The sequence below is a fragment of the Peromyscus californicus genome, unplaced genomic scaffold, assembly GCF_007827085.1.
Source record: "Peromyscus californicus insignis strain IS unplaced genomic scaffold, ASM782708v3 Scaffold_10__1_contigs__length_136768540, whole genome shotgun sequence".
Classification (NCBI taxonomy): domain Eukaryota; kingdom Metazoa; phylum Chordata; class Mammalia; order Rodentia; family Cricetidae; genus Peromyscus; species Peromyscus californicus.
Window position 1 is genome coordinate 113,813,403 of NW_026294391.1, and position 27,453 is coordinate 113,840,855.

The 27,453-nt window shown below is 42.0% G+C and overlaps 1 protein-coding gene across 4 annotated transcripts in view; it reads right to left on the bottom strand.

Moving 5' to 3' along the window:
- Positions 1-27,439, bottom strand: part of Hs6st2 (heparan sulfate 6-O-sulfotransferase 2) — a 287,634-nt gene extending 260,195 nt beyond the window's left edge. For 3 of the 4 annotated variants that reach the window (XM_052739521.1, XM_052739510.1, XM_052739500.1), the window contains exons 1-2: positions 26,884-27,439; positions 25,567-26,085 (exon numbers count right to left, since the gene is read on the bottom strand). In XM_052739521.1, coding sequence (XP_052595481.1) covers positions 25,567-26,085; positions 26,884-27,314 — 950 coding nt within the window. In that variant the 5' untranslated portion in view covers positions 27,315-27,439. Of the gene's footprint in view, positions 1-25,566; positions 26,086-26,585; positions 26,605-26,883 lie in introns of those variants that run through there. The other variant, XM_052739528.1, reaches the window with a different exon arrangement.
- Between the last annotated feature and the right edge of the window lie 14 nt (positions 27,440-27,453).

The window sequence follows — 27,453 nt, forward strand, 5'->3', positions numbered from 1 at the left end:
TGTGTAAATAGCACACCATATCATCAACCAACAAGACATGAGGAGTATTACCCAACAGCAAGACCTGATCCAGTCTTCCCAACCACCGCAGGATTCTTTGCCAGTGTACATCTAAATCAAACAGGTCAAAGGGGAAGTCTCCAAAAAAATCACAAACTACACTGAGCTAAATAGAAATAAAAATAAAGCATCTAAATTTTAGGGGCATGGCTAATGCTGGCAAGGAAATATTGAGCACTCATTAGCATAGTGACTTACTGAGCAGATTAGCCTTTTCTTATACAACTAGACAAGTATTATATGCCTCAGAGATTTTATTCCTGGACGTTGACTACAGAGAAATGAAAACATATCTACACAAAATGTGTCTAGGAACTTACAGCTTGGACAAAAAAAAATGTCACATTCACATTTGTCTCTTCTCCTGCTGGATGAACACAATAGGAAACCCTACATGGAGACAGCTCAAGAGATATGAAGGTCAAATAAAGGTGATGTTCTAGTTTTATTTCCATTGTTGTGATAAAACATAAGGAGCAACTTGAGTGATAAAGGGTTTATTTTAGCTTACAATTCCAGGGTACATCCAGGTTATAGCCCATCATTGTTGGAAAGTAAAGACAAGAACTTGAAGCAGCTACTCAAATCCACAATCAAGACACAAGAGAAAATATAAATGCATACATGCCTGCTTTTTGCTCAAAACTCTCTACACTTACACCATCCAGGATTCCCTGCCTAGAGAATGGTGCTTCACACAGTGGGCTCCATCTTCCCACATCAATTAACAGTCAAGACAACCCTCCACAAATATTCCCACAGGCCAATCTGATCTAGACAATCCCTCCTTGAGACTCTTCCCAAGTGATGTTGATTGTGCCAAGTTGACAGAACTAACCATCACAGGTGCTAAAAAGATAAGCCAGATATGAAAACCACACTAGACAGTGTGTCTTGTTTCTCTCCAACAGGAAGAAGCAAACGAGGCCTGTTGTTTCCCTGCTTCCAAAATAGAAAATAGACCAGGGGAACCAATTGCTCCTCCATAGCAAATAGGAATCTTTACCATAATAAAGGTCTGACACTATCTGTAAAGAAGGTAAACTGAGAGCCTCTGGGGAAAGTCCTCATGTTTCACAAAGAGCTAGACTCCTCTCTCCACCAAGAGAGCCTGAGTTAGATGGCTGCAACCAATAAATGAAACTCACCTACAACAGGTTCTAGGCAGGGTCTTTATTCTTGAAGGGATATAACTGTCTTTCTCCACCCAAAGACACAGGATAAGGCAGATGAAACTTCAAAAACAGAACCAATAACATCAAGTAGACTTGTCCAGAAAGTCTCTTTGTACAAGGGTCCAAGATTCCTCTTCCCCCAGTGAAGACAGACCAATAGGCAGAACTGAAAAGATGTTCTAGTCATGGCCCGTTCTGGGAAGCCTCTTTATCCTCAAAGGCTTGAGATTTCTTTCCTTTTCCAGAGATACTGTAGTAGGCTGGCAAAGTCACACAAAGAGACAAGCAGCTGGGTCTAAGACACTTCTTAGCTACCAGGTTTCCAAAACATTACTCACTGATGCTGCAACACCAAACCAGAGGAGTATGGTTAAGGGATCCCAATACATCCCTCACCCACCAAAAACACTCGGAAGTCTGGCTTGGGAAAGCCCTTGGCATTCTCAGGCAGCACCAGCTGTGAGCAATTGTAGTCTACTAATACTAAATAAACTGAGTAGACCAAAATAACATCAAAAGACCCTAGAAATTATTCTCCCAACAAAACCATGGCTCAAAAGAGTGGGCTAAAGACCTATATGTTAAATGAAAACAAAGTTAAGACTCCTAAAATAAAAGATTCAAACAGGAACCAGAGTTCCTGAATACAATGCACAATGTGTCCTAGAGCTAAACTAACAAAAAAAATATTCATCAAAACTGGAATCAAGAACACTAACTTGAACAAGAAAACAAAATCAAGGGATTCCAGTCCCAAGGGGAATTTGACACTGTAATTAAGGGGAAAAACTTTAAAGCACTGACCTAGTTAATTTTCTATCATTGTAATAAATATTGTAACCAAAAGCAACTTGAGGAGAAAAGGGCTTATTTGGCTTACACATCCTGATCACAGTCCATCACTGAAGGAAGTCAGGCCAGGAACTCAAGGCAGGAACCTGGAGGCAGGAACTGAAGCAGAATCGCTTCATAATGGCTTGTTCTCTGTGACTTGCTCACCTGGCTTTCTTATACAACTCAGGACCATCTACTTATGGGTGACACCACCCACAATAAGCTGGACCCTCCCAAAGTCAATCATTAATCTAGGAAACGCCCCACAGACATGCCTCCAGACTGATACGATGGAGGCAATTTCGCAGCTGAGGCTCCCTCTTTCTAGGTGACACTCTCTAGTGGGTATCAAGTTTAGACAAAGTAAGGAGCACAAACACTCAGCAACAACCATTTATAAGAGTCCCACATCCATGATGGCTGCTCGAGGAGCTCTGCACACCTGTTTCCCAGCGAGATAGCCACACTTGGGCAAACCATCAATCCAAACAAGCGCTCACTGCTGGGGATGAAACTCACTTACGTACCATGCACAAGGCACTGGGATCCGTCCCCAACAGTACCAAAACAAGCACAAAAAAAAAAGGCAGCAAAAAAATTGCCGCTTAACATCTTTGGAAATTGTGCTTACTGCATATAGAAAATTTATTCCCCCAAACTGTCTACTAAACGTCACTAAGAAAAAGAATCTGTAGCACATGTGGCACTTGAGACCTGACATGCTCCCTGTTTCTCTACCGGCAGAAGCAAAGTAAGAGGATCTAGGCAATAAGATGGAGTTCCCACAGCCTCCAGCTCCAAGTGAACAGCTGCATCTCCCCAAGAGCACAAGACTGCCAGAATATCTCACTGGTTTCAGTTCTTTGTTGTTGCAGGGGATAAATTTCAAGCAAGACTCGCCAAGAAGTCAGGATTCCCTTCCTCAATATTATCCCCAATTAGAGCACAAAGATTATGGCAGACACAGAAAGGCAACAACACTGAGTCATTATCCCTCTCCGTCCAGCTCACTATTAGTGAAGAGGGTCTATATCAGGAGAGTCTGACTGGCAACAGAAAATACTGGCTTCTAGAGTGCCTTGCTTTAAAAAGAGTCTAAGTCTGAGACATGCAGCTACTTTCCTTGCCTCCATGTCCTTAGTAGTAGATTAGAGATTGCAAACAGTGAGAAAGCCAGATCATAAAAACAGAGCACTCGAACACTCTTTCCAAATGTGTTTTTGTTCTTTTTTTAATTTAAAAAAAAAATCTTATTGTGTGAGGGGCTGTTTTGCCTGTGTATATGTTCTGCCACCAAGAGCATGTCTGGACTCCAGGGAGGCCAGAAGAGGGCATCAGATCCCCTGAGACTATAGTTGCATCTTGGTGTGAGCCCCATGTGGGTGCCTGGAATCAAACCTGGGTCCTCTGGAGGAGCAGGGTCCTGAGTGCTGACCCAGATATCCAGTCCCAGACTCTAGGGGGCTATCTGAACTTGTGGCCCTACTTGCAGCCTTGTTTCCTCCAGCTGGGGCCCACCTTTCCATTAGCCTTCTGCCCTCCCTCAGAGCTCTCTTCACCTCCCCTGTGTTCTGTGCCCTTATCATCAGCATCCTGCCAAACCAAAGCCTCCTTCCACACTCCCATCCTCCTGCTCACATCCTCACCCTCTTTCCTTCCTATTGTGTCCCTGCTCACCTCCACATCACACCTGTCTTTTGGCCTAGCTTTGTCCACTCCCACCATCCTACCATTCAACTCAGTCTCCTTCCATCCTTCAGAGATCCTCCTAGCCTCTTCCAAGGCTTTCTGTTTTCTGCCCTCCTCCCCAGCTTTTTACTCTCCCCTGACCTGCCACATTCCCTTCCAGCCCTCATCTCTATTCCTTTTTCCCTCCCCAGCCTAGTGCCTAACCTCTCTGGTTCCTAATCCTTCCCCAAAACATCAAAGCCTGGTCCTCAGGGAAGCCAGAAAAAGACACTAGATCCCTGTAACTGGAGTTCTAGGTGGTTATGAGTCTCCATCCTGTGGAGGAGCAGACAGTTGTCCTGAGTGCTGAGCCGTGTTTCCAGCCCCATACTTTCTTCATCTATCTAAACTTCTGGTCCTATTTTCTAGCCTTATTTTCTCCAACAAGCTCCATCTTTCCATGAGCCTTCGTCCCTAAAATTCATTTATCCTGCAATAGCATCTTTCAAAATGAAACTGATACAAAGACATTAGCAGATAAACAAAACCTGAGAGAATCCCATGCTTTACAGACATAGATGCAGGCAAAACACCCATATGCATAAAATAATAAAAAAGGAAAGCATCAAGTAGAAAGTAAATAAGGCCAATTCAAATTCACATATAATACAACCAAATAAGCATAGTTACATGATATTAAAGAGTAGTGGTGGCACATGCCTTTAATCCCAGTATTCAGGAAGCAAAGGCAGGTGGATCTCTGAGTTCCAGGACAGCTTGGTCTACAGAGCAAGTTCCAGGACAGCCAGGACTGTTATACAGAGAAAGCCTGTCTCGAAAAACCAAAAGGAAATCAAGAAAGGAACTCAAGCAGGGCCGGAACCTGGAGGCAGGAGCTGATGCAGAGGCCATGGAGGGGTACTGCTTATGGGCTTGCTCCTCCTGGCTTGCTCAGCCTGCATTCTTATAGAACCCAGGGGTGGCACCAGCCCAGGGGTGACACCAGGCACAATTGGTTGGGCCCTCCCCCATCAAGTACTAATTAAGAAAATGCCCAACAGGCTTGCCTACAGCCCGATCTTACAGAGGCATTCTCTCAACTGAGTCTCCCTCTTCTCTGGTGACTTTAGCTTGTGTCAAGTTGACATAAAACTAGCCAGCATAGACGGTCATGTAAAGCTTCAACAAAGCACTAGTAGACCTGGTGCAACAACACAGAGCCAACTGGTATGAAAAGTTGTTTTAAAACCCAAGAGTCAATTAACATAAAACACTATACCAGAGGGATGAACATGAAAAGGCACAATTATCTCAAGATGGAAAAAAAAATGACAAAATCTAGTATCCACTTGCTGATTGAAACTAAAAATTTATAAATGAGTTCATCAAGGTTGTAGCATACAAGATCAATATTCAAAAATCAACTGTCTTTCCATACACTAGCAATGACCAATACAAAGATGAAATTAAGAAAAAAATTCTAAGATTCAGGATATAGCTCACTTGCTAGAATGTTTGCTTACCATGCATGAGGCCCTGAGTTCAGTCTGCTGAATATGGTGGTGAATCCTGCAATCCAAGAACTCCAGAAGTGCAGGCATAAAAATCACATGGTCAAAGTTATCCTTGGCTACATAGGGAGGTCAAGGTTAGCTTATGATAGAGACCCTCTCTCAAAAATATTTTACTTAAAACAGCAACAAAAGAATGATAAATGTGTGATATATTTAAATGTCAAATTTACAATCTGAAATCCATAGAATATCATTAAAAAATAAAGAAGTACACAATTTTTCATAGATTAGAAGACTTAATATTGTTATTAGGACACCATTACTTAAAACTGATCCACAGGTTCAAGACAATGTCTAACAAAATTTCAGTTGGGCTCTCTGCAGAAACTGGCAACCTAGCTTTTCCTAAAATTCATAATGAAAACAATGTACAAACCAAAAGAAAAATGGTTATTTCATCTGATTTTGAAAATAATCACAAAGCAACATCAGCAGTAGTATTAATGACTATGTGATGTTAGCATAAAGACACCTATATAGAAGGCTAAAATCCCAGAAACAAATCTATATTCATTCCACTGGTCAATTGATTTTTAACACTGCTAAGGCAATGCAACTTTTAAAAAAAATCTGTGCTGGGGCAACTTATGCACACATAGAAAACAATATAGTTAGGGGTTGAGGAGACAGCTCAGTGGTTAAGAGCACTGACTACTCTTCTAGGAGACCCGGGTTTGATTCCCAGCACCCATTTGGTGGCACACAACCTTCTGTAACTCTAATTCTGGAAAATGAGATGCCCTCTTTTAGAACCACAAGCACTTCATAGATGTGGTGCACAGACTTACAAAACAGCCATACTCATAAAATAAATTTATTGTTTTATTTATTTTCTTAAAAGTACAGTTGGACCTCTCACAATACACACAAAAATGAACTTCAAATTGGGAACGACTGTGAATTGAAGACCAGCAAGGATTACGTAGTGAGAACCTGTCTTCAAAAAATGTTTTAAATACTTTTGTACAATGGACATATTCAATAAAGTAAAACAACCACTGAATCGGGCAAAAAAAAAAACTACTTAAAAAGCATACATGCTTTAAGTGACTTGTATCTAGAATACATAAAGAATATTTAACTCAATACTGAAAAGAAAAAGCACAATGAAAAATGGCAGAGAAAATGGATAGCAAGTACCGGAGAAGATGCTCAACATCATTAGCCATCAAGAAAATGAAAAACAACAGGGGAAATGGTGAGAAATGCAAGCAATATCGGAGTTAAAAAGAATCAAAGTCCTTCATATACATGAATAAAATGTCATAATGATACCCAATTGATATATACTAATAACATTATGCAAAGAGCCCCACGTTGAGTCACTATGGCACACCTATAAGACAACTATAATAAAAAAAGGTGGCACAATATCGATGAATCTTGAAAACATCACACTAAGTGAAAGAAGATAGGAATGGACATATACGATGTGATGGCATTTGTATAAAATATTCAGAGCTGGCTAATTCACAGAGACAAAAAGCGTATTAGTGGTTTCCAAGGCCTGTGAGAAGGGAAAGGGAAGGAAATGCGTGCTTAATGGTAAGGAGTTTATTTTGAGAGTATGAATTAGATAATGGTGATGGTTTCACAGCATTGAATATCCTAAATGTCAATGATGATAAACTGTAAGTTGTGGCCATTTTACTACAATTAAAGGCAGATGATAAATATTGAGGTTTCAAAAAATGAGAAACTTCACATGTTGCTATGGGAATGTAGTTGCTTCAGAAAATTGAGTAGTTTCTCAAAATGTCAAACGTGGACTCTTTATATGGCTCAACAATTCTACTCATGTATAAATGCAACTCCAGTCCCAGTGTATGCACATATCCACTCAAGCCCATGAAAGGATGTGTGCACACAAATACTTGTACACAAATGGTCACAATTTTATGTTTATTTTATTTATTTATTTATTTATTTATTTATTTATTTATTTGGTTGGTTGGTTGGTTGGTTGGTTGGTTGGTTGGTTGGTTTTTGGTTTTTGGTTTTTCAAGACAGCATTTCTCTGTGTAGCTTTGCACCTTTACTGGAACTCTCTTTGTAGACCAGGCTGACCTCAAACTTACAGAGATCCATCTGCCTCTGCCTCCCGAGTGCTGGGATTAAAGGTCTGCGCCACCACCGCCCAGCATTTATTTTTATTACTATTTATAAGTGTGTGTGTGCACACATGCACATGAGTACAGGTGTCCATGGAGGCCATAGACACCTTATCCTTCTGGAGCTGGAGTACCAGGAGGCTATTAGCCTCCTGACCTGGGTGCTGGGATCTGAACTAGGCACCTTTGACCTCAGAGCCATTTTTCCAGCCCCCTCACAAACTCATAATTGTTTTAATTCTCTCCCTCCACACACTCTGTGTACTTATAGGTGTGTGTGTGTGTGTGTGTGTGTGTGTGTGTGTGTGTGTGTGTGTGTGTACTTACAGGCATGAGTGTGCCACAGTACATGAATGTGGAGGAAAACATTCAGAAGTCAGTTCTCTCCTTCAATCCAGGGATTGAACTTAGGTCATCAAGTCTACATGGCCAGCACTTTGGCTTTCTGATCAAAATGTTCATAAATTTTGATACAACTTAAATGTAAATCAGATGGTGAATGGATTAACACAATGTGGTACATGCATGTATGTAATAGAACATCATTTGGTCGCAAGAGTAAAGTGTTTGTATATGCTGCAATAGATAAATATTCAAAGTAATTTTATTGTATACTAAAGGGGTAAATACCATAAAAAATGAAAAGATGTATGATATTGGGCTGAAGAAATGGCTCAGTGGTTAAGCACATTGGCTACTCTTGCAAAGGGCCCAGGTTCAATTCCCAGCACCCACATGATGGCACACAACCATCTGCAATTCCAGTCTCAGGAAATCTGATGCCCTCTTCTAGTTTCCTGGTGCATATAAATATGTACAGGCAAAGCACCCATACATATAAAATAAATATTTTTTCATTTTCAAAAAATAAATACAACAAAGTATAGCATAGTTTTAAATGTAAAAGCTGGAAAATAAATCAATATCCAGATACAGGCAAAGAATTCTTACACACTTAACATTCAGAAGCATGATCCACAAAAGGAAGAGATGATGTTATAACTTATTAAATATTGAATGAAGATGAAAAAGACAAGCAATTGAAAAAGAAATAGTACAGAGAATGTCTAAAAACACTCAAAACTTTAAAAAGACAATCCAATTAGAATCAAGGCAAATAGCATAAACAGACACATCGTTAACTAAGACATACAGATGGTTTAGAAGCATGTGAAAGGATGCTGAACATATTTAACCATTAAGAGAAAAGCAAGACCACAATGAGATATTACTACACACTTATCAAAATGTCTGAAATTTAAAAAGTGGCAACACCAAATGCTGACAAGTGTGAGGAGAAATGGCTCACTCGTACACAGCTGTTAGGAATGTGAAATGCTGTGCAATCATTCTGGAAAACAGCTTGGCAGTATGAAACTCGATGTGTAATTACCAGAGGACCCAGCAAGTGCATTTGTAGGCATTTATCCTAGAGAAATGAAAGCCAACAGAGACCTTAACTTCTGAGGTTCTCACTACAAGAGCTGCCACCGTTTGCATTAGGCCATCGCCTCTCCCAAATGTCATGCAGTAGATGAGGGTCTACAGATACATCATGAAAAGTGAGGGCAGGCCATGACTATATCTGGAAAGGGGTAGTCAAGATCACTAATGGGCACTCTGTCATTTAATTATGGCAACAGCTGTATTTCTCTTTCTCAGATTCAAGAATAGCCTCTGATATTTCACCCAAAATTCCTACTGTTTCTTCTACATTTCTAACTCCTTGAAGTTTTTAGGAGAGCTCTTTCTTTTCCTAGGCTCTGTCTGCTAAGCTCAACTCGGGAAACAATCAAGAGCCATAGCACTATGGGTACACACACATTGGGCGTTAGGGTACTCAGTTGGCTTTTGGGTTTTGTTTGTTTGTTAGTTTGTTTGGCATTTGAGACCTTGTCTCTGCTAATCAAAACAATTCTGCTTCCTAGAGTCAGACCCCAGCAAACCAAAGAGCTGGCTTTAGAGTCACCTACCTATTTGTTGTCAGCATGGAAACATGACCACTGTGACATTCTTTAGAATACCAGTCCCTAGCCGAAGCTCACAACCTAAGACCTCCGCATCAGTCTCTGGACACTAGAACATAACCTTCCTACAATGAAGAAGGCAGGATTAAAAGAAAATCAGGGCCAGGATATAGCTCAGTTGGTAGAGTACTTGCATAGCTTGCACAAAACCTTGAGGTTGATCACCAGACTGCATAAATGGTGATTCACACATCTGTAATCCCAAGACTCCAAAAAGATAGGATATTCAAGGTCATCTTCTGCAACATAGTGAGTTTGAGGCCAGCTCAGGATACACGAGACTGTCTCAAAAAAAGGGCAAAACATGACATTCGATGGAGAGAATCACCATTTTATTCACTCCAATGCAACTAAATTATTTAAAGAAGAAAACTTTGACTTTCATGAATACAAATCCTGTGAGTAGCCTTTTATTCAGCTTTTAGTTGAACTCTGGGAAATTATGAGCCAGTTTTCTACAGTGGCATTAGACAAGGAGCCTATGACACAAAATGTCCTCATTGAACTGAGCTGAGCAAATCTGGCTCCATTAAATAGTTTAGCTGAGCTATATACCTTTAGCTTTCCACATAATGAAAACACACCCCTTACTACACAGGAGGAAATTCTGGAACCCAAAAATGTGATTTCAGTCTCACCCTAATGGATCTCTGATGCCATCCAGGTCTTTAAGCACCTCACTAATAATTTCTCAAAATCATTTGGAATAAACAGATGTCTCACTCAAGGCCGCATGTATGCAAATTCTGGCACTTTAAATGGATTCTGTCCCTAAGTGCACAAACCAAAAAGCATGGGGGCAATTGGATTAGGAAAGCAAGGCATTTTTTAAAAACCTCCTCTAATTGGCATTAAGTTCCCAAACATTGTCAAACACATCACTCGTCTAATTATTTTTTGCGTGCATGTGCCTATCTTTTTAACTTCATAAACATATAAATGAGGAAGAGATGCAGATTTCATGTACACCCATATGGTGAGGAACACAGAAGCTGCCAAGAGGTTGCAAACTCCTCTAGTAATCTATATATCATCTCTGTGTTCTTCTCCTTTGTTTCTTGTTTGCTGTGTAAGGCTATTTGGTTGGGGTTTTTTGTTTTTATTTTTGTTTCTGCTTTTTTGGTTGTTTTTTGTTTTTTGCTTTTTGCTTTCCTCCAAAGTCACAAAAAATAAACTGAGAGTGGTAAATGCTAAGTTTGAATCTTTACCTAAGAGAGAAATATACACTAATCATTTTATTCATAACTAATTTTTAATAATTTATTTAAATTTGTTTTATGTGCATTGGTGTGAAGGTGTCAGATCCTGTTGTGGAATGTTATTTTGGGGTGTGTTACATTTGTTTATGTTGTGGAGCATTTGTTTTAATGATGCAAAGATGTGTTGCATTCTTTTAAGTTGCATTTGTTTAATTCTGGGAAGCTGTGTTACTTTGCCTGTCTAAAACACCTGATGGTCTAATAAAGAGCTGAATGGCCAATAGGTAAGCAGGAGTAAGGATAGACGGGGCTGACAGGCAGAGAGAATATATAGGAGGAAAAAATCTGGAAGGAGAAGTAGAAGGAGCAAGAGAACAAGGAGAGGAAGACTTCAGGGGCCAGCCACCCAGCCACCCAACCAGACAAGGAGTAAGAAGGAAAGAAAAAATATACAGAAATAGAGAAAGGTTAAAAAAAAAAGCCCAGAGGCAAAAGATAGACGGGGATAATTGAAGTTAAGAAAAGGTGACAAGGGCTGGCGAGATGGCTCAGAGGTTAAGAGCACTGACTGCTCTTCCAGAGGTCCTGAGTTCAATTCCCAGCAACCACATGAGTATCTGTAATGAGACCTGGTGCCCTCTTCTGGCCTGCAGTCATACACGCTATATATATAATAAATAAATAAATAAATCTTTAAAAAAAAAAAAAAAAAGAAAAAAGAAAAAAAAAAAAAAAAAAAAAGAAAAGGTGACAAGAAACAAGCCAAGCTAAGGCCAGGCATTCATAAAAAAGCAAAAACCCTCTGTGTATTTATTTGGGAGCTGGGTGGTGGGCCCCTCAAAAGAGCAAAAAACAACCAACAAGATCCCCTAAAACTGAGGATACAAACAGCTGTGAGCCGCCATGTGGGTGCTGGGAATCAAATTCAGATCCTCTGGAAGAGCAGTCAGTGCTCCCAACTGCTGAGCCATCTCTCCAGTCCCTCAAAATTAAAATTTTTTTAAAAATCTTGATTTAACTTCACATTCTCAAATGTATGTGATGTTTATACACAAAATTATTTCTGTATGTTCATTATGGTCTTTAATGAGTTAATTTCTGTTAAATAACCCTAGTACACATCATTCAGCCCTATGTGCTTCATTTCAACATGTGTTAATGAACTAGCATGGGCTGTTATACTCTTGGAACATACCTACATCAAAGCCAGTCACAAATATTGCCTGTACAATATTTGGCAAAAAGAGAAAAGCTCAAGCAGCTGACCAACCATAACATATTCTGCTGGTTCATTTTACACTCAGCCCTCTGTCTTGTTTAAGTGGGCCCCAGCTCAAGCTTCCTCTCGCCTCCGGGTGTACTAGGCATGACCATTCTTCCATGCCTTCAACATAATTTTTTTGCCATCCACACTAATAATGCCTGCCAGGCTAGTAGGCTTTTGCTAATTTGCATGTTCACTTAATGACACTTTTCTGAAGCTGCCTCTTCAAAAGGGAGGGGATAGTCACACTTAGAAGAATTTGCTGCCCTTGCTCACTCGGTTATTTCAGAAACCAAATACATTCGTATTAGCTTCTTGACGAGACCCTAGGATAAGAACAGGCTCTCAAATTAATCTTTCCTGGTTTTGAGAGAAAGTCTCTTTATTCCACTGACTCCTCTGCTTCCATATTAGAGGAACTGCCCTTGTTGAACACAGTGACACTCCTTCCAAAACACTGGATCTACACAGAACAAATGCAGCAAAAAACAATGGCCATTTATAGAAGGCATGCTCTCTCAGGACACTGTAACTGATATACTGATATTACTAATAAAACAACAGCAACATTCCAGAAGAATCAAGGTGTTTGGCTCCTTACAAATCTTCCACAGAGTGGACAGCATATTGTCAGTGCACAGAGGGCAGCAATTAAACTATAGTTAAGAGCCTCATTTTCTGTAAGAACAACAACAAAAAAAAGGGAACCGTATCTCTAACCTCTTCTTTTTTCTTGTTTTTGTTTGATTGTTTACTATAGAGTCGTGTTATGTTGCCCAGGCTGCCCCTGAACTCCTGAACTTGAACAGTCATGTCAGCTTCCTGAGTACCCAGCCTGAGAGTGCTGTTTCATTGTCCACCTCATTTTAAAAAACGTTTCTCCTTGCTGGGTGGCGGTGGCCCACGCCTTTAATCCCAGCACTCAGGTGGCAGAGGCAGGTGGATCTCTGTGAGTTTGAGGCCAGCCTGCTCTACAGAGCGAGTTCCAGGACAGCCAGATCTGTTACACAGAGAAACTCTGTCTCAAAAAACCAAAACCAAAACCAAAACCAAAGCCACAACCACACATACACAAAGTTTCTTCTGTGTTATGGTTTGCATTTTTAGGAAAAATGTCTTCTAAAGATTCATGGTTTGGGGCTTCATAATGAGGTGAGGGACTTGGGAGGAAGCAGGTCACCAGAGGCACATCCTAGGAAGGTACTCTGTGTGTGTCCTTGACCTCTTCCTGTCTCTGTGTGCCTCTTTGCTGCCTGGATGCCATAGGGTGAAAAAAACTTTGTTCCTCTGCTTAGTTCCATGGCCTAGAATACTGTAGAGTGAGCTTGCCATGAGATGAGGTCTCTCAAACGTTGTTTTTCTTAATTATTTGTTACAGTAACAAAAGAAAATTCACATGACCAACACACCTTAAAACCTTTAACCCAGCCGGGCGGTGGTGGCGCACGCCTTTAATCCCAGCACTCGGGAGGCAGAGCCAGGTGGATCTCTGTGAGTTCGAGGCCAGCCTGGGCTACCAAGTGAGTTCCAGGAGAGGCGCAAAGCTACACAGAGAAACCCTGTCTCGAAAAAAAAAAAAAAACCTTTAACCCTCTCAAAAACTGGTCTTGAAAGTATTTGAAATAAGTTAGTTGTCTGAGTATTTGTTTAAGAGAGGGAAAAATAAATAGCGGAGTTCACTTCAAAGAGCAACATTTTAAAAACATTGTGTGTGTGTGTGTGTGTGTGTGTGTGTGTGTGTGTGTGTGTGTGTTCTTGTGTATGCACATGTGGGGTGGTAAACACATGTGTGAGCATGCATATGAAGGCCTTAAATCAATATCTTCCTTAATCATCTTATGTGTTGAGACATGGTCTCTCACTGAAACTAGAGCTAACCAACCCAGCCAGTAAAGCTCGGGATCTGCCCATTTGTTTCTTCAGGACTGGAACTGCAGGCAATGTGGGGCCACATCCAGGTGCTAGGGATTGAACTCATGCCCTCACGCTTAGACTGCAAGCACCAAATGAGCCATCTCCTTGGTCCCCTTTATTAAACGTTGAACAAGATGTATTTTCAAAAGCAGTTAACCTATGGGGTCCTAATATCCCTAATAGTCACATCAAGTCTCCAGTCTGCTTCTAAACACAGAAAGCTATAAGGCAGACCAGGTCTTCTGAATAGTTATATATACTGCTCCAATACTGACTAGCTGATTAGATTTAGGAGAGAGAGAGGGATAGGGAGGAGGGGGGAGGGAGAGAGAGAGGGATATAGATAGATGATAGATAGATGTAGATGATAGATTGATAGATGTTAGATGACGTAGATGATAGATAAAAGATAGATAGATAGATAGATAGATAGATAGATAGATAGATAGATGACAGATTACAATCCTCTGGGTTTTTTTTCCATCTTTTTTTTTTTTTTTTTTTAGATTTATTTATTTATTATGTATACAGCATGTATGACTGCAGGCCAGAAGAGGGCACCAGATCTTATTACAGATGGTTGCGAGCCACCATGTGGTTGCTGGGAATTGAACTCAGGACCTCTGGAAGAGCAGTCAGTGCTCTTAACCTCTGAGCCATCTCTCCAGCCCCCTTTTTTTCCATCTTTAAGTAGATTTTAAAAACATCTCTCTCAAAGGGTTGTTCTGTAAATTAAATGAAAAAATATATGTAATGCTCCTTGCTCATGGCTTGGCTAAGCATATACTCCAAATTGGTGGTAGATCTTCACCACCAATCAGGCCAAGCTACCTGGACTTAGCAAGTATACTGTACAACTCTTTACTTGGACTGACTTGGAGTTCTTCGATTTTTGAGTGTAAATTAAGAAACTTGCCATAATCTGTGAAAGATTAGTAATACCCACCTACTAATGACCCTTTGCATGCGCTCGCTCAACCATAATCCAGTGCCTTTTGCCTGCTGGACTGGTAACAACAACCAATTAATAAATAATACTGCATAGGGCCTTAAGAATATTTCTTAGGGACTGAAGAGATCAGGTTAATAATGTGCATTGTAGCCAGGCATGGTGGTACACACCCTTAGTCCCAGAAGGTGGAGGTAGAAATATCTCTGTGAGTTCAGGGCCAGCCTGGTCTATATAATGAGCTCCAGGACAGCCAGGACTAGAGTATTATAAAGACCCTGTCTCAAAAACTAAATAAATAAAAATAAAAAGTAAGAACATGTATTGCTCTTATAGAGGACCTGAGTTCAAGGCCCAGCATCCACATTAGGCAGCTCACAATTGCCTGGGGATCTGAACTGACAAGTTCCAGGGGATCTGATGCCATTGGCCTCCTTGGACACTTGCATTTATGTGTACATAGACACACATACACACACTGAATGAGAAATCTTTTTTTAAGAATGTTATTTCCTTACCCAAGTTTGTCAATACTAACTTTAGGATTTATTACACAGAATATTTTCAAAGTATTCTAGAAGTCCGTGAGAAAAAAATTATTTATTCAGTTTGATGTAAATATGTGTATTAGCTGTATGTATGGTGCATGTACATTTGCATATTTATATATTTTATGTTGAGCTTGCTTATTGTGTGGTTCAAATTTTCTGCATTTTTGTAATTTTTGTCTATTGATTTTTGGAAGAAATCAATAGATTTCATAATTTCTCCTTATCACCATTAAGTATTAACTGTATGCAAGCATGTAGTTATCTGCAAATTGAATTTGTAATTTGCTAATTTCTTTTTATTCCCAAGAATGGTTCTGCTTTAAAGTCTATTTTATTTTATATCTGTACACCTACATCAGTTTCCTTCTGGTTAGTGTTTGCATAATTATCTATTACAACCCTTCAAGTACCGCTGAATTTTGTAACTTTATCCCTTGTGATAATCTGTGTTTTTAACAGATGAGTTGACTACCATCATAAAAGGGCCCTTTTACACTACTTCTGAGTTGCCTAGCTGTAACTTGATAATCCATGTAATTTTTTTGGGGGTGGGGGGGACATGATCTTGCTATGTAGTACCTAGGCTGGTCTCAATCTCACCTGTAACCTAGGTCCTCCTTAAAGTCACAGCAATCCTTCTGCCTCAGTGTCCTCAGTGCAGGAATTACAGGAATGCACAGTCATACCTGGATGTCCCAGTGACTTTCGAAGACTCTTTGTTTTGTTCACTCCTGTGGGAAGTTAACAAAAGCCCAAGAATCTCTTTGAGAATCAGAGCTGAGGCTCTACTACCATTTGTCCTCTTTACCTGTACAGTTCTGCTGGGACTATCCTTGGAGGAGAGAAGACATTCTAAGTAAGGCCCTTGTTCCCCTCCCTTTGCGATCAGAGTAGTGAAACAATAGACCCCAAAGAAAAGTTTCCTCCAGGAAGTTCATGGTTCAAAAAGGGAATTGTTCAAGCCAGAGAAGGACCTTGCCTCACATGAAGAGATGTCATACAGTCCTGACATCCTAGCAGAAACCCTTGCATAACAGACCTGAGCAGTGACAATGGTGTGTCAAGGACTTGCGGCCCCACATCTTGACTAGGACTGCTTCATTATGCATACCTCTTGCCCTTTATATAACCTAAAAATGTCAATACACTGAATATGGGGATCACCTGACCCCTTTTATTTTGTTCCTCTTCACCATTTGAGCATACTAAATAAATCTCCCTCTGTTTTTCGCTGTTGTCTTTTTCACTGGCATACTGAGGATGAGTCTAGGTTGTTGGAGTTAACAGAACCCAGTCTTTGACCCTAAAAATTCCAATAACAATAGGGCAAAGTCAATTTATGCAAGGGATGGTGCACACAGGCTAATCCATCTGATATAAATCAATACACTGCACAGTTCAATTGCTCTGTGCTTCTACAGACGAGTACATGGAAGTGATTCACCAGGACTAAATTCATCACAAGCAACAGCCCAGTTCTCTCAGGCTCGCTAGGGCATCTCTGCTAGTAAAATTTAAAAAGCAATCAAACTGAATAAGAAATCTTCTTTGCAGACATTTACATTGTGGAAGAGTGCAATTCTTGACAATTTAGAGTAAATGAAGTGCAAATTATTCTCTTATAACTCAAAATTGAAGCTTAAATTGTCAGTGAAAAAAAGCCCACAGTTTAATCAGAAAAATGTATTTATTGGTAATTCCCATGAGCTCACATTTGATATATTTATATCATAGGATAACGAGTTCAAAATTATTGCTAAGTTATAAGTAAGAAATGTATGCAGAATTTGCATGTATTGAATTTTATTTTGAATCTGCATGTATGCCTATATTTGAATATTTATAATATTCCAGAAAAAGCACAGTAGAATGTGCAAGACAGATTTATTTAGTGTAATACTCTGAAATGTGTCAAAGTTTTCAACACTGTTATAGGAGGCAAAATGGCAGAAATAACAAATGGATGCAATAAGACCAACTGAATAATCTGCACAGCCCAAGACCTAGTAGAGCGAGTAAAGCTCTCTTGCCAATAAACATTTTACTGAAGTTCAGACAAATATTTCCCTAAGCTTACAATGGCATTGTTTTACATGACATGTACCATTAAGTGGATTATTCATTATCCTTTAATGGAAAGAGAGAAATTCCCATTCATGCCTTCCTTTCTAAACTCAATCACTAAATACCTCGTTTTCTGTTATGGAATGTCAATATTAGCTTTTTGACCATGAATGACATTGTTTATAATGTCAAAATAACTTCTACATTGGGCGTAGTCTCGGTGGAGGTTCAACAGTAAGAGTATGCACCTTGATAGATGTATACAGAGGTGGACTATAGACATCCAGAATAGCTAGGAAATAAAGTGTTCTAATGGACTTCATTTATGTCTAATTAAATGCAGTGAAACTGCTCTAAGAAGGCTGTCCAGCTATAAACCCTTCTTTCCTGAAGTAAAGCAACACATGCACTAACTAATGGCAGTTCTCATAGACATTTAGCATCATAACCCTTAACCAACCTCAGTCTTTGCTCTTCTAGCTAGGTGATCAGCTCACTTAAGATTCCCATGAAGGCCAACATTCTAACTAATCTTGAAGAGCCATGGTCAAGCAAAATGAACCTTCTAATTCCAGCTGAGGAAAAGTATTAGTTTCCTATTTCCTTGAGTCTTTCAGTGAAGAAGAAATAATAGCAATTCACCCAGATATTTCTATGCTATGCTGGCATAGAGTTCCACGCAATGTCAGAAATAGATTAGCCAATTAGGAGAAAAATCAGCACCCAGTGCTGGACTAATCTGACTTAGCACCTCTGCCTTTCAGTGGGAGGGTTGACTGGACTGAAGCTACTCTCCTCATTAAGGGCTACCAGGATAACCACAGATAGTCTTTAGGGAGGAAAATTTAGACACTTTTATCACAGCCACAGAAAAACCTTGTCTTAAAGACTTGTTATTGTTTACTATTTATTTATTTGTTTGTTTGTTCTTGAGGCAAGGTCTCACCATGTAACTCTAGCTAACCCAGGAATCACTACTTAGGCTAGCTAGTCTGGCCTTGAACTTGCAGAGATTTGCCTACCTTTGCCTCTGGAGCACTTGGTTTAAAGGTGTGTGCTATCAGCACAGCTATGTTTACCTTTAGCATCAAATTGATATACTTGTGAATTAAATTCAAAACCCTCAGAATATCAGAATAAGAAAAACAAATCACTTCCCTATCTCTTAAGATCCTGGTGTGTCTTCTTCCTGTCTGTATTCTTTATTGCTTAGATTTAGTAGAGATAGAAAGACTTTCTATTTCTCTCCCATTCGTCCTCTGTTTTAAAAAAGAAAGAAAAGAAAAGAACAGTTTTAGTCTTACTGGTTCCATAACTCTATGGGGTTCTGCTTAGTAATGAGTCACTAGCATTTCCCATATTTTATAACAGGACATTTACATGATTTTGCAATAATAATCCTCAAAGTGAATTCACTGACATTCTTAAAGCATTCTTTTCTGTGTAGACTTTCTGGTCCCATTGTTTCAACTGAGACTGTTCTCATAACACCTTGTACTCCCCCCCTCCTCTAATGATCCTTTAATTAATTAGCTTTCAAACTCTTTTCCACTCTACAGAGGCAAGGACAGTCTACCTGGTTCATCACAGTGCCCACAGCATAAAGTTTTAGTGATGATAACCGGTACTCAATGAATATTTGCCAAATAAATGAATAAATGAGGAAACAAATGTGGGTGGTGGTTTTGTTTCAATGAAATCCCAGGAAATAACTTTTGAGTTAAAGAAAAACCTTTGTGGTACTATGGATTGAACCCTGGACCTTGCACATCCTAGTCAAGCACTCTACTACTGAGCAATGTATCTCTCTAGTGAAGAAGTAAATACGTTTACTATTCTATGTTTACATTATCTAATTTATTTCCAAAAGGAATTTTCAAACTTATACTCATAACAATAATTTATAAAAATTTTGATATATATCCTTCTCAGCACTGGCTACTAATATTTTACTTTTGGTTTGGTGGTAATGTAGATTAGTTTTTATATTTCTGATTAGGGCTAATTAGAGAGTTAAAAGAAGTTGTGCTAAGTTTAAATGCTTCTATTTGCATTTCTTTAGTACCAGGGAGACTGAGTCTTTTTTTTTTTCCATGTCTGCAAACTAGTCGTGGGCCTCATGTCCTAAACTGTCTGGACATGCCCTTTGTTTCTCTAATCAATTCATAGGGTTTCTTTGTACAGAAAGGATTTCAGCCTTTTGTCTGTTGTAATTGTTGCACATATTTTCATGAGTTTGACATAGGCCTTTTCATCTTTTCCTTTTTCTTTCTTTTGACAGATGAACATTCTCATTTTTATGTAATCATAACTGTCTATCTTTTATTTTATTCAAACCTCCTTTCTTTGGCTAAGAGTCCCATGTGTGAATTGCAGCTATCATTTAAATAATAATGCCAATTGTGAATTCAGATGAACTGGGTTCACAGATTCCCACATACACCACTAAGCTTTAACCAGGGCCAGAGCCCCAGTTCCCATCTCCTTACAAACCCTGCCCACTAGGAGTCTAGGCAACAAGCATCAGACACTGTGCCTTAGCATTCTCCCATACCAAACTACATCTCTACTCAACCTCTCTGTTTTAATCTATGATACTATCTCAATTGGGGACCAGAAATCAGAGAGGTACCTTTAAATGAACTTTAAATGCCTTTGTTTACTTTTGTGCTTTTTATACTCTTCCATTTAAGACCTTCTCATACTCACATGGGTTCATATTCTTCATCGTATTTCCAGATTACTTATGGTGGGGCTTTACCCTCATCTACCTCCACAGTCATTACTTCCCCAAATGAGAACCTTCTCTATGTCAGGCTCCTAGCAAGGTCGGGCTACCTGGTTTCATAATTCCCATTGGCTCCATACTGCCAAGAGGATGCTATGTTATCCATACTACACATGTCTACACCTCACATGGCAACCTTTAGGGGCTTTAGGCTGAAGAGGATGACCTGGGATTTCTTAGCACTGGGTTGACTCTAATCTCTTCAACTGCTGGCACTACAACAGGGCCATGATTAGTACGTCTGCTGGTTTATAGATTAGATCTGAATTACCACACAACAAATGAAAAGGTCTCTGTTTTTAATATACTCTGACAAATGTTTGACATTTTAAAGACGTTACTGATTTTCAGATAGTTTTCAAACAAAATGCATCTTTTTTAAGTCTCTAAAGTATCAAATTGTTCACTTCTGTCAGCTCAATGAGAGCATGTCTTCCCTGGAATATAATGGGCAGTTTTATAAAATTTTATTTCATGAGCAACAGTGGGAAAAGATGAATATTCTTTTAATGTCATTTCATACTATCTCACTTGACAACTGATACCCATAAAAAACAATCTTTAGTATTTTAATTGACACATCATGGCAGTAACCTTGGATTATCAAGAGAAGATAACTCTGAGTAACATTTTGTACTACCTGAGAACTTGGGAGTCTTGCTGAAGATGAAACAATCTGTTGGCGATCCATACAAAGATACTAACAAAAACAGCTAGAATTCCACACATGCTGTTATTCTCTCTCATTCATGTTTTCTTTCACCACCACCTATCATCCTGCTTTTTATTATAGTTTGAATATGAATTTTCCTGCACAGGTTCAAGTTTTGAATGCCTGTTTCCCAGCTGGTGGCACTATTTCGGGAACTGATAGAAACTTTAGGAGATGGGGCCTAGCTAGAAGAAAGGGGTCACGGAGGACAGGACATTAGGGGTACCTTACTCCTTCCTGTCTGCTATGAGGTGAGAAAAATCCTCTGCCACCTGTTCCTGTTGCCTTGATATCCTATCAGCACACAGAGCCAAGAGGCCATGAACTGAACCCTCTGAAATGGTGTACAAAGAAAACTTTCTTCCCTTTAAGTTGCTTCTATTGGGTATTTAATACCAGTGACTATAAACAACAGAAAAGCTCTTACCAACAGATAAACTAACCAAAGGCATCAAGACTGGAGAAGTAGCTCAATGATTAAGAGCACTATCTGTTCTTCCAGAGGACCAGGTTCAATTCCTAGTACCCACATGGTTCACAACCATCTGTAACTCCAGTCCCAGAGGATTTAACGCCCTCTTCTGGCTCATGAGAGCATCAGACATGCACATGGTGAACAGACATTCATGAAGGCAAAATACCACACACATAAAATATAAGAGAGAGAGAGAGAGAGAGAGAGAGAGAGAGAGAGAGAGAGAGAGAGAGAGAGAGAGAGAGAGAGAGAGAGATCTTCAACTAACTGAAGGTGAGAGACCAATGGACCACAGCCTGGCAGAACACATGGTTGGCACTGCTTGCTGTAACAATTCATTCTCTCCCTGCCTCATCTTTCACCACACGCCTGTCTCTTGTCTCTCTGCAAAACCAATAAAGAGAGGGAATACAAGTAAGGGCATGCAAAGGATGACCAGACACATGAACTGTATTCTAGCTTTTTCAAAATAAAGCCACCATGTTAAAAGAAATAGAAAGCTTTTATCATATTTATAAATGAATGGCTGCTACCCCAAACAGAAAGCTTTTCTAGATCTAAACAAAAACCTTTTAGTTCATTCCTCTCAACAATATTCTACCAGATTTTAATGTTATTCTTCCATATGGCTGCTAAAACTGTAGAGATGTTACAATCTAGACTGCAGCAGATATGCAAATTCTGAGACTCCGTACAGTCATGGGCCTTGAGCCCACACCCATCTCCTGGGTACCAGCCAGCACCCTACCAAGTGAAGAACAGGGTTTGTGCACTTTCTTGGCAGTTTTGAATTCCTCCCACAGACCAAGTGACACACTAGAGTTGGCTATAAATGTAGGAAGTTTGGGCCTGGGAAAAGCCTGTAGAATTGGGAAATTTGAACAGCTGGTGTGCAACAATGTTTTGATACATTTTTAAATGGTCTTAGAAATTCTAAAATGAGCAGAACTCTTTTCTGACCTCAGGCAACATACTGGCAAACAGATGGATGAAACACAACTTCTAATTTTTTTTTTAGGAAATATTAGTTTAATAAACAACTTGAGCTTTTCTCAGGCTCTGTTCCTAGCTCCCTGTCTTCCCTTCTTCACTCCCTCCCCCCAAACAATATGATCAGTCATTTCTATTCAACATTATTATATATCACCTAAGCACTTTACCATCTCCAGAAGCATGAAACCATTTCAGATGTTGCAATGAGGGAAGGATTCAGGGACTTGCTTACAGCCCCATAGGCCCTCTTAGTAACCTGAATGTGAGTGAAAGGCTCATCCACAGAAGATGGCTCCTTTTGGCACTCACCAACCATACCTCTAATCTAGCTCCATCCTGTTTAGCTTTACAGAAATTTCCACCATAAAAAGAAGGCTCGTAGCAATCTAGCCCCAAGACCTACTCCCACTGAGAATAAAGCTTTCTTGATACAGAAGTCCATTCTTCTTAGGTCAGGGTGGCAACTATGGACCAACCATTCACCTAAAGCTACAAGTATAAAATGGCTGATAACAGTAATAATGGAGACAAAAGCAATACCAGCTAACATTTATAATCACTAGTAGGAAATACCTCATTGTGTTTTGATGATATTGTTCATCAAGGTACAGTCAACATATCAAAGTTGGAGGCAGATTTCCGCAGTGTCACTAAAGACCTCAATGACCTTGGAGAAATCTTTCACCCTCTTTGGATTTCAGTGTCTTCTAATAAAAAGGAGTATTCTTGTCCTGTGTACCTTCCTCCAAAAGATAGTATGCATTCTCAGAGAAATAGCAAGACAACATGAAAGCGCAATACAAAACAGAATGTTCTGTCTACACAGACTGCTCTAACAGGAAACTCCAGAGGTGTATTCTGTAGTCCTGAGACTAGCATCTCACCTCAAGAGTCACTAGCCATGCAGTTGCCTTGACTACTAAATTTTCATCTCCCATGTGCAATCATACATGCATGCATGCATGCATGCACACACATTATCAGAACTCATCCTACAAGCAGGATCTGTCAACATTCTGGAAAATTTTGGATCCCTCTGGCTATCAATGAATAATTCTGGAGATGGGTAGAAAGAAGAGAAATAATAAAGGTGCCCTTGATATGATATTGTATTTCTCTAGGAAATTTTACTTCGTTTTTATAAATACCGTACAATCAATTTACTTTTCCAAACGTGGTTCTTCTTTGATTAGACTAGATGGCACTGTGGTATCACCCTTTTAATGCCTGAGAAAAATCATATCGCATTACAATTTTGCTTCAACTGGAAACAACCCAAGAGGCTTCGGTGAGTCCTGGTTATCCTATAGATTATATCTGAAGGAACCTGGCAAAGGACAATGACTACTGAATATATTATTCAGACCACATTAATAGTACATTTACAGACATCACATCCCAACCTACATGTCCAAAAGAACTGGAAAAGGCACACATGCCATATACAAACGTTAGACAAAGCTGTGGCTTCTGCGGCAGTCAAGACTTCTCTTTTACTTCCCCCGCACGGTTGTAGGTGTAGAAGTCCACGTTTGCCCTAAAGATTGCTTTGATCACCATCCCTCAGTACATCTACAAGCTTCACTAGCATAAGAGATTATTTACAGTACTATCAAATGTGAGGGGACTTTCTTAAACACCACAATGCTGTTGTGACAATGACTTACAAAATTCTTGCCATGAACTGAGGCTCAGCCTTCCTGTGACCAAGGTTCTCTAGAGATGGGAAAACAAATCTGTTAGTGTAGAAAGAAAATTAAAAGTTCAAAGGATTCAGCCAGACCTTCGGCCTTTGAGAAAAGCCACTGTAAACTGAGGTCATGACCAGAAAACCAGAGGTTCCCTTTGCTGAAGCTGGACAGAAGAAACCACACCCACAGTTCATTCTTAACAGCCACCTGCAAAACACCACTTTAGCCAGGAAACTGAGTGAGTATCGCCATGGGATATGAAATGCAAGACGGGTCCAGGTGGGCAAAAACAGCAGCAGCACCCTTGAAGGCCCATGACGTCACCAAAATGGGCAAAGCAAGACACACATGACCATGTCCTTACCCACTGGAAGACCCCAATTCCACTCTCTGCAACTAACTCATTCATAGACTCTCTGCCCCAGCCTAGATATTTTTTTCAAAAGCTCCGTGGAACAATAGCCCTGGGTGTGTTGATTTCACTCCAAAACAGCTCCTTTTGTCCACTTCACACAATCTTATGACATCCAGGAATTGGCCATAGCACATAGAGGGAAGAAAATGCCCTGCTGGCTACAGACTACTCATAAATCAGCTTTTTTTTTTTTTTTGCATCATTCCCAGTCACCCAGAACCTGAGCTGGCCATGGGTGCTTAGGCTATGAAATTTCTATGCTTCAGAAAAAACTCCTAGCACTGGTCAAGCCCCTGAGCCCTTTCCAACTAGTCACCAGGCTGGCAGTGTGCCCCCTCATATTTGAAAAGCACTGTGGACACTTCGGTGGGGGCATCAGTGAGGGACACAAGATGAGAATTGGGAACCCTCATTGAGTGTCAGCAAACAGTGGCAGAATGACACCCACTCTCCAGAGAAAAGTGGGGCCTGGGGTGGGAAGGCAATAGAATCCAGGAAAGAAGAAACAAAAAGGTGAGAAAGAGAGAGAAGAAAAGTGGGAAGAGAGACGGACGATAGAAAGAGAAAGACCAGGAAAAGGAAGGAAGAAGTAGCCAACAGCAGACAAGATGGGCAGAGAATTTTCCGCTAGAGAAAGCCAGAAACTAAAAGGGGAAAGAGAATGTGGGGGTAGGAAACTGGGAAGGATCACCAAGCAGAGAAAGAGCACTGGGCTTTCAAACCAGGTGCAGAGGAGAGAAGAGGATAAACAGTATAAACGCAGAGACTGTGCATGCGGAGCACAATTCTTTAGGGCTCTCTAGTGCTCTCAGTGTGGTGCGCAGTCCTGGCTGCTGCTGGGGATGCTCATTCCAGGCAGCCAGGCCACTTTCCCCACACTCACTCCCAACCACCAAGCAAGCCAACCTTCTCATGGGCAGACCCGGGCTGGAGCCCAAAGGCTTCCTGACAGCGCCACAGCGCTGCGAAGATAGGCTCTGGGGTGCCTAGCATCTAGGGACTTGACACTCACAGCGCTAAAGTGTCCACAGGGTCCCCAGCAACTACAGGCACAGCCTTTCCCGCCCCTGGCTGACCCACTGAGAAGTAGCCAAAGACTCACCTGGAAGGTCTCAGCCTGGCATCGCGCTTGCCGTCCACCACGGCGGGCACGCAGCTGGTGAGCTCGGTCCAGTCGGCATGCAGCCCGCAACTCCAGCCGGTGGAGAACCTGGAGAAGAGCCAGGTCTCCCTCTTACCCGGCCGGTGGCAAGTGCATTTCTTCTGCCCCACGCGGCACTCACATGGCTGCTCCAGCTGGATGTTGCGCACCAGGTGACGGCCAAAAGTGGTGCCCCCAGTCTTCTGGATGTGCAGGAACACGATCAGGTCATCGCCCTTGATGTCGAAGTCTACCTTGCGCAGGAGATCGCTGCGGCTGAAATTGTAGCGGGGTACAAACCTGGCGGAGCTCTCATCCTCCGAGCGGTACGGATCGGGCACCGGGGAGCTGAACGCCTGCAGGCGGAGGAGCTGGCATTCTGTGCCGGGGCACACGTATTGGAGGACGATCACGGCAAATAGGAAGAGCATCACCAAAGCCAGCAGCAGCTTGTTGGATTTCTCATCCATGTTCCCGACGCTGGGGGAAACCCAAGCTCGTTACGTCAATCCCGCAGCTCGGCCCGCTCTCGCCTTGCTCCCGCACCGCCCCCTCCCCGTGGCGCCACCGTTGCGCCCCTTTCCCCTCCCGTCCGCACCGAGTACTCCACCACGGAGGCGGCGGCGCCCTTCCCCGCTTCCTTCCTTCCCGGCAGGCTCAGCGCTGTGGCTTCTGCTGCACCCCCCCCCTACCCCGACTCCATCCCGCTGGCCGTTGGTCCCCTCCTCCGCGGAAGAACCCCGGATCCCTTCCGCGGTGTCTCGTTCCCCGCAGGATCCCTCCTGTCCCGGTCTCTCCACTCCCTAACTCATGCCCACCCCTATCCCGCACCCGGTGCTTCCCGCTCTGTTCTCTCCAGCTCCCATCCCCATCCCGCTTGGCCCATGGGACTCTCCGGTGTTCCGGACCCCAGTCCCCTCCGCGTGCGCGAGCTGCCGACCCGAAACGCGGGCTCCCTTGGCGCGTGTCCCGTTGCCTACCGGGTGGCCGCTGGGAGTGAGCTGGGCTTTGGGGGTTCCCCTGGAGGGGAGGGAAGGAGCCCGCGGGCGGCAGGACTTTGCAAGCCGAGGCGGCGCTGCCCTTTCCCGCGGAACCGCGGGGAGGGAGCCGCACGGCGGTCAGTTGCGCTCTCAGCCAGTCCCGAGTCCCCCAGACCGGTCACTGCAGGCTCGCTGGAACTTTGAGCCTTGCCCTCCGCACCCAGCTACCTTCCCTCCTCCCGCCGCCCCAGCTTACCCTGGACCCAGAGAGCGAACCCCACTTTCGCCCACAACGTACCTGGCCAAGGGACCGAAAATCTTGGAGAAGATCGCACTGAGCACGTGCTTGAGCGAGTGGCCCACGGCTGCCAGGCCCCGAGTGAGCAGGGCCCGGCAGAGGGAGCCCAGGTCCCAGCGTCGCCTGAGGTCGTGCATCCGCCTGCGGCGGCCTCGAGGCAGCAGCGCGAAGAGCGGGGCGCGCAAGGCTCCCGCCAAGGAAGAAAATGCCTTTGGGGGCTTGTCCTGGAGTGGCGGGGAGTTGAATCCCAGAGACACACCCCTAGGAGGGCCGGCGCGGACTGAGGCGGCGACCGACCCGGGCCGGCTTGCTGCCAATTCAGCCTCTACTCTGGAATGCCGGCGGGGACAGGTGGTGCGGGCGGGCGCTCCTTGCTCCGGTTGCAACGGCGGCGGCCCGAGCGCCCGGGCTGCAAACGCAGGCAGTGCCATTCCCCCCTTCAGGCAACTCAGGGTACTAAGGATCAGGAGCGAGCTTGAATTTATATAATAATGCCTCGCGCCCAAGAGCCTCAGCCACTTCACAGGCAAAAGACCTGGGTTTTCTCCTGTGTGGGAGTACGGAGGTCAC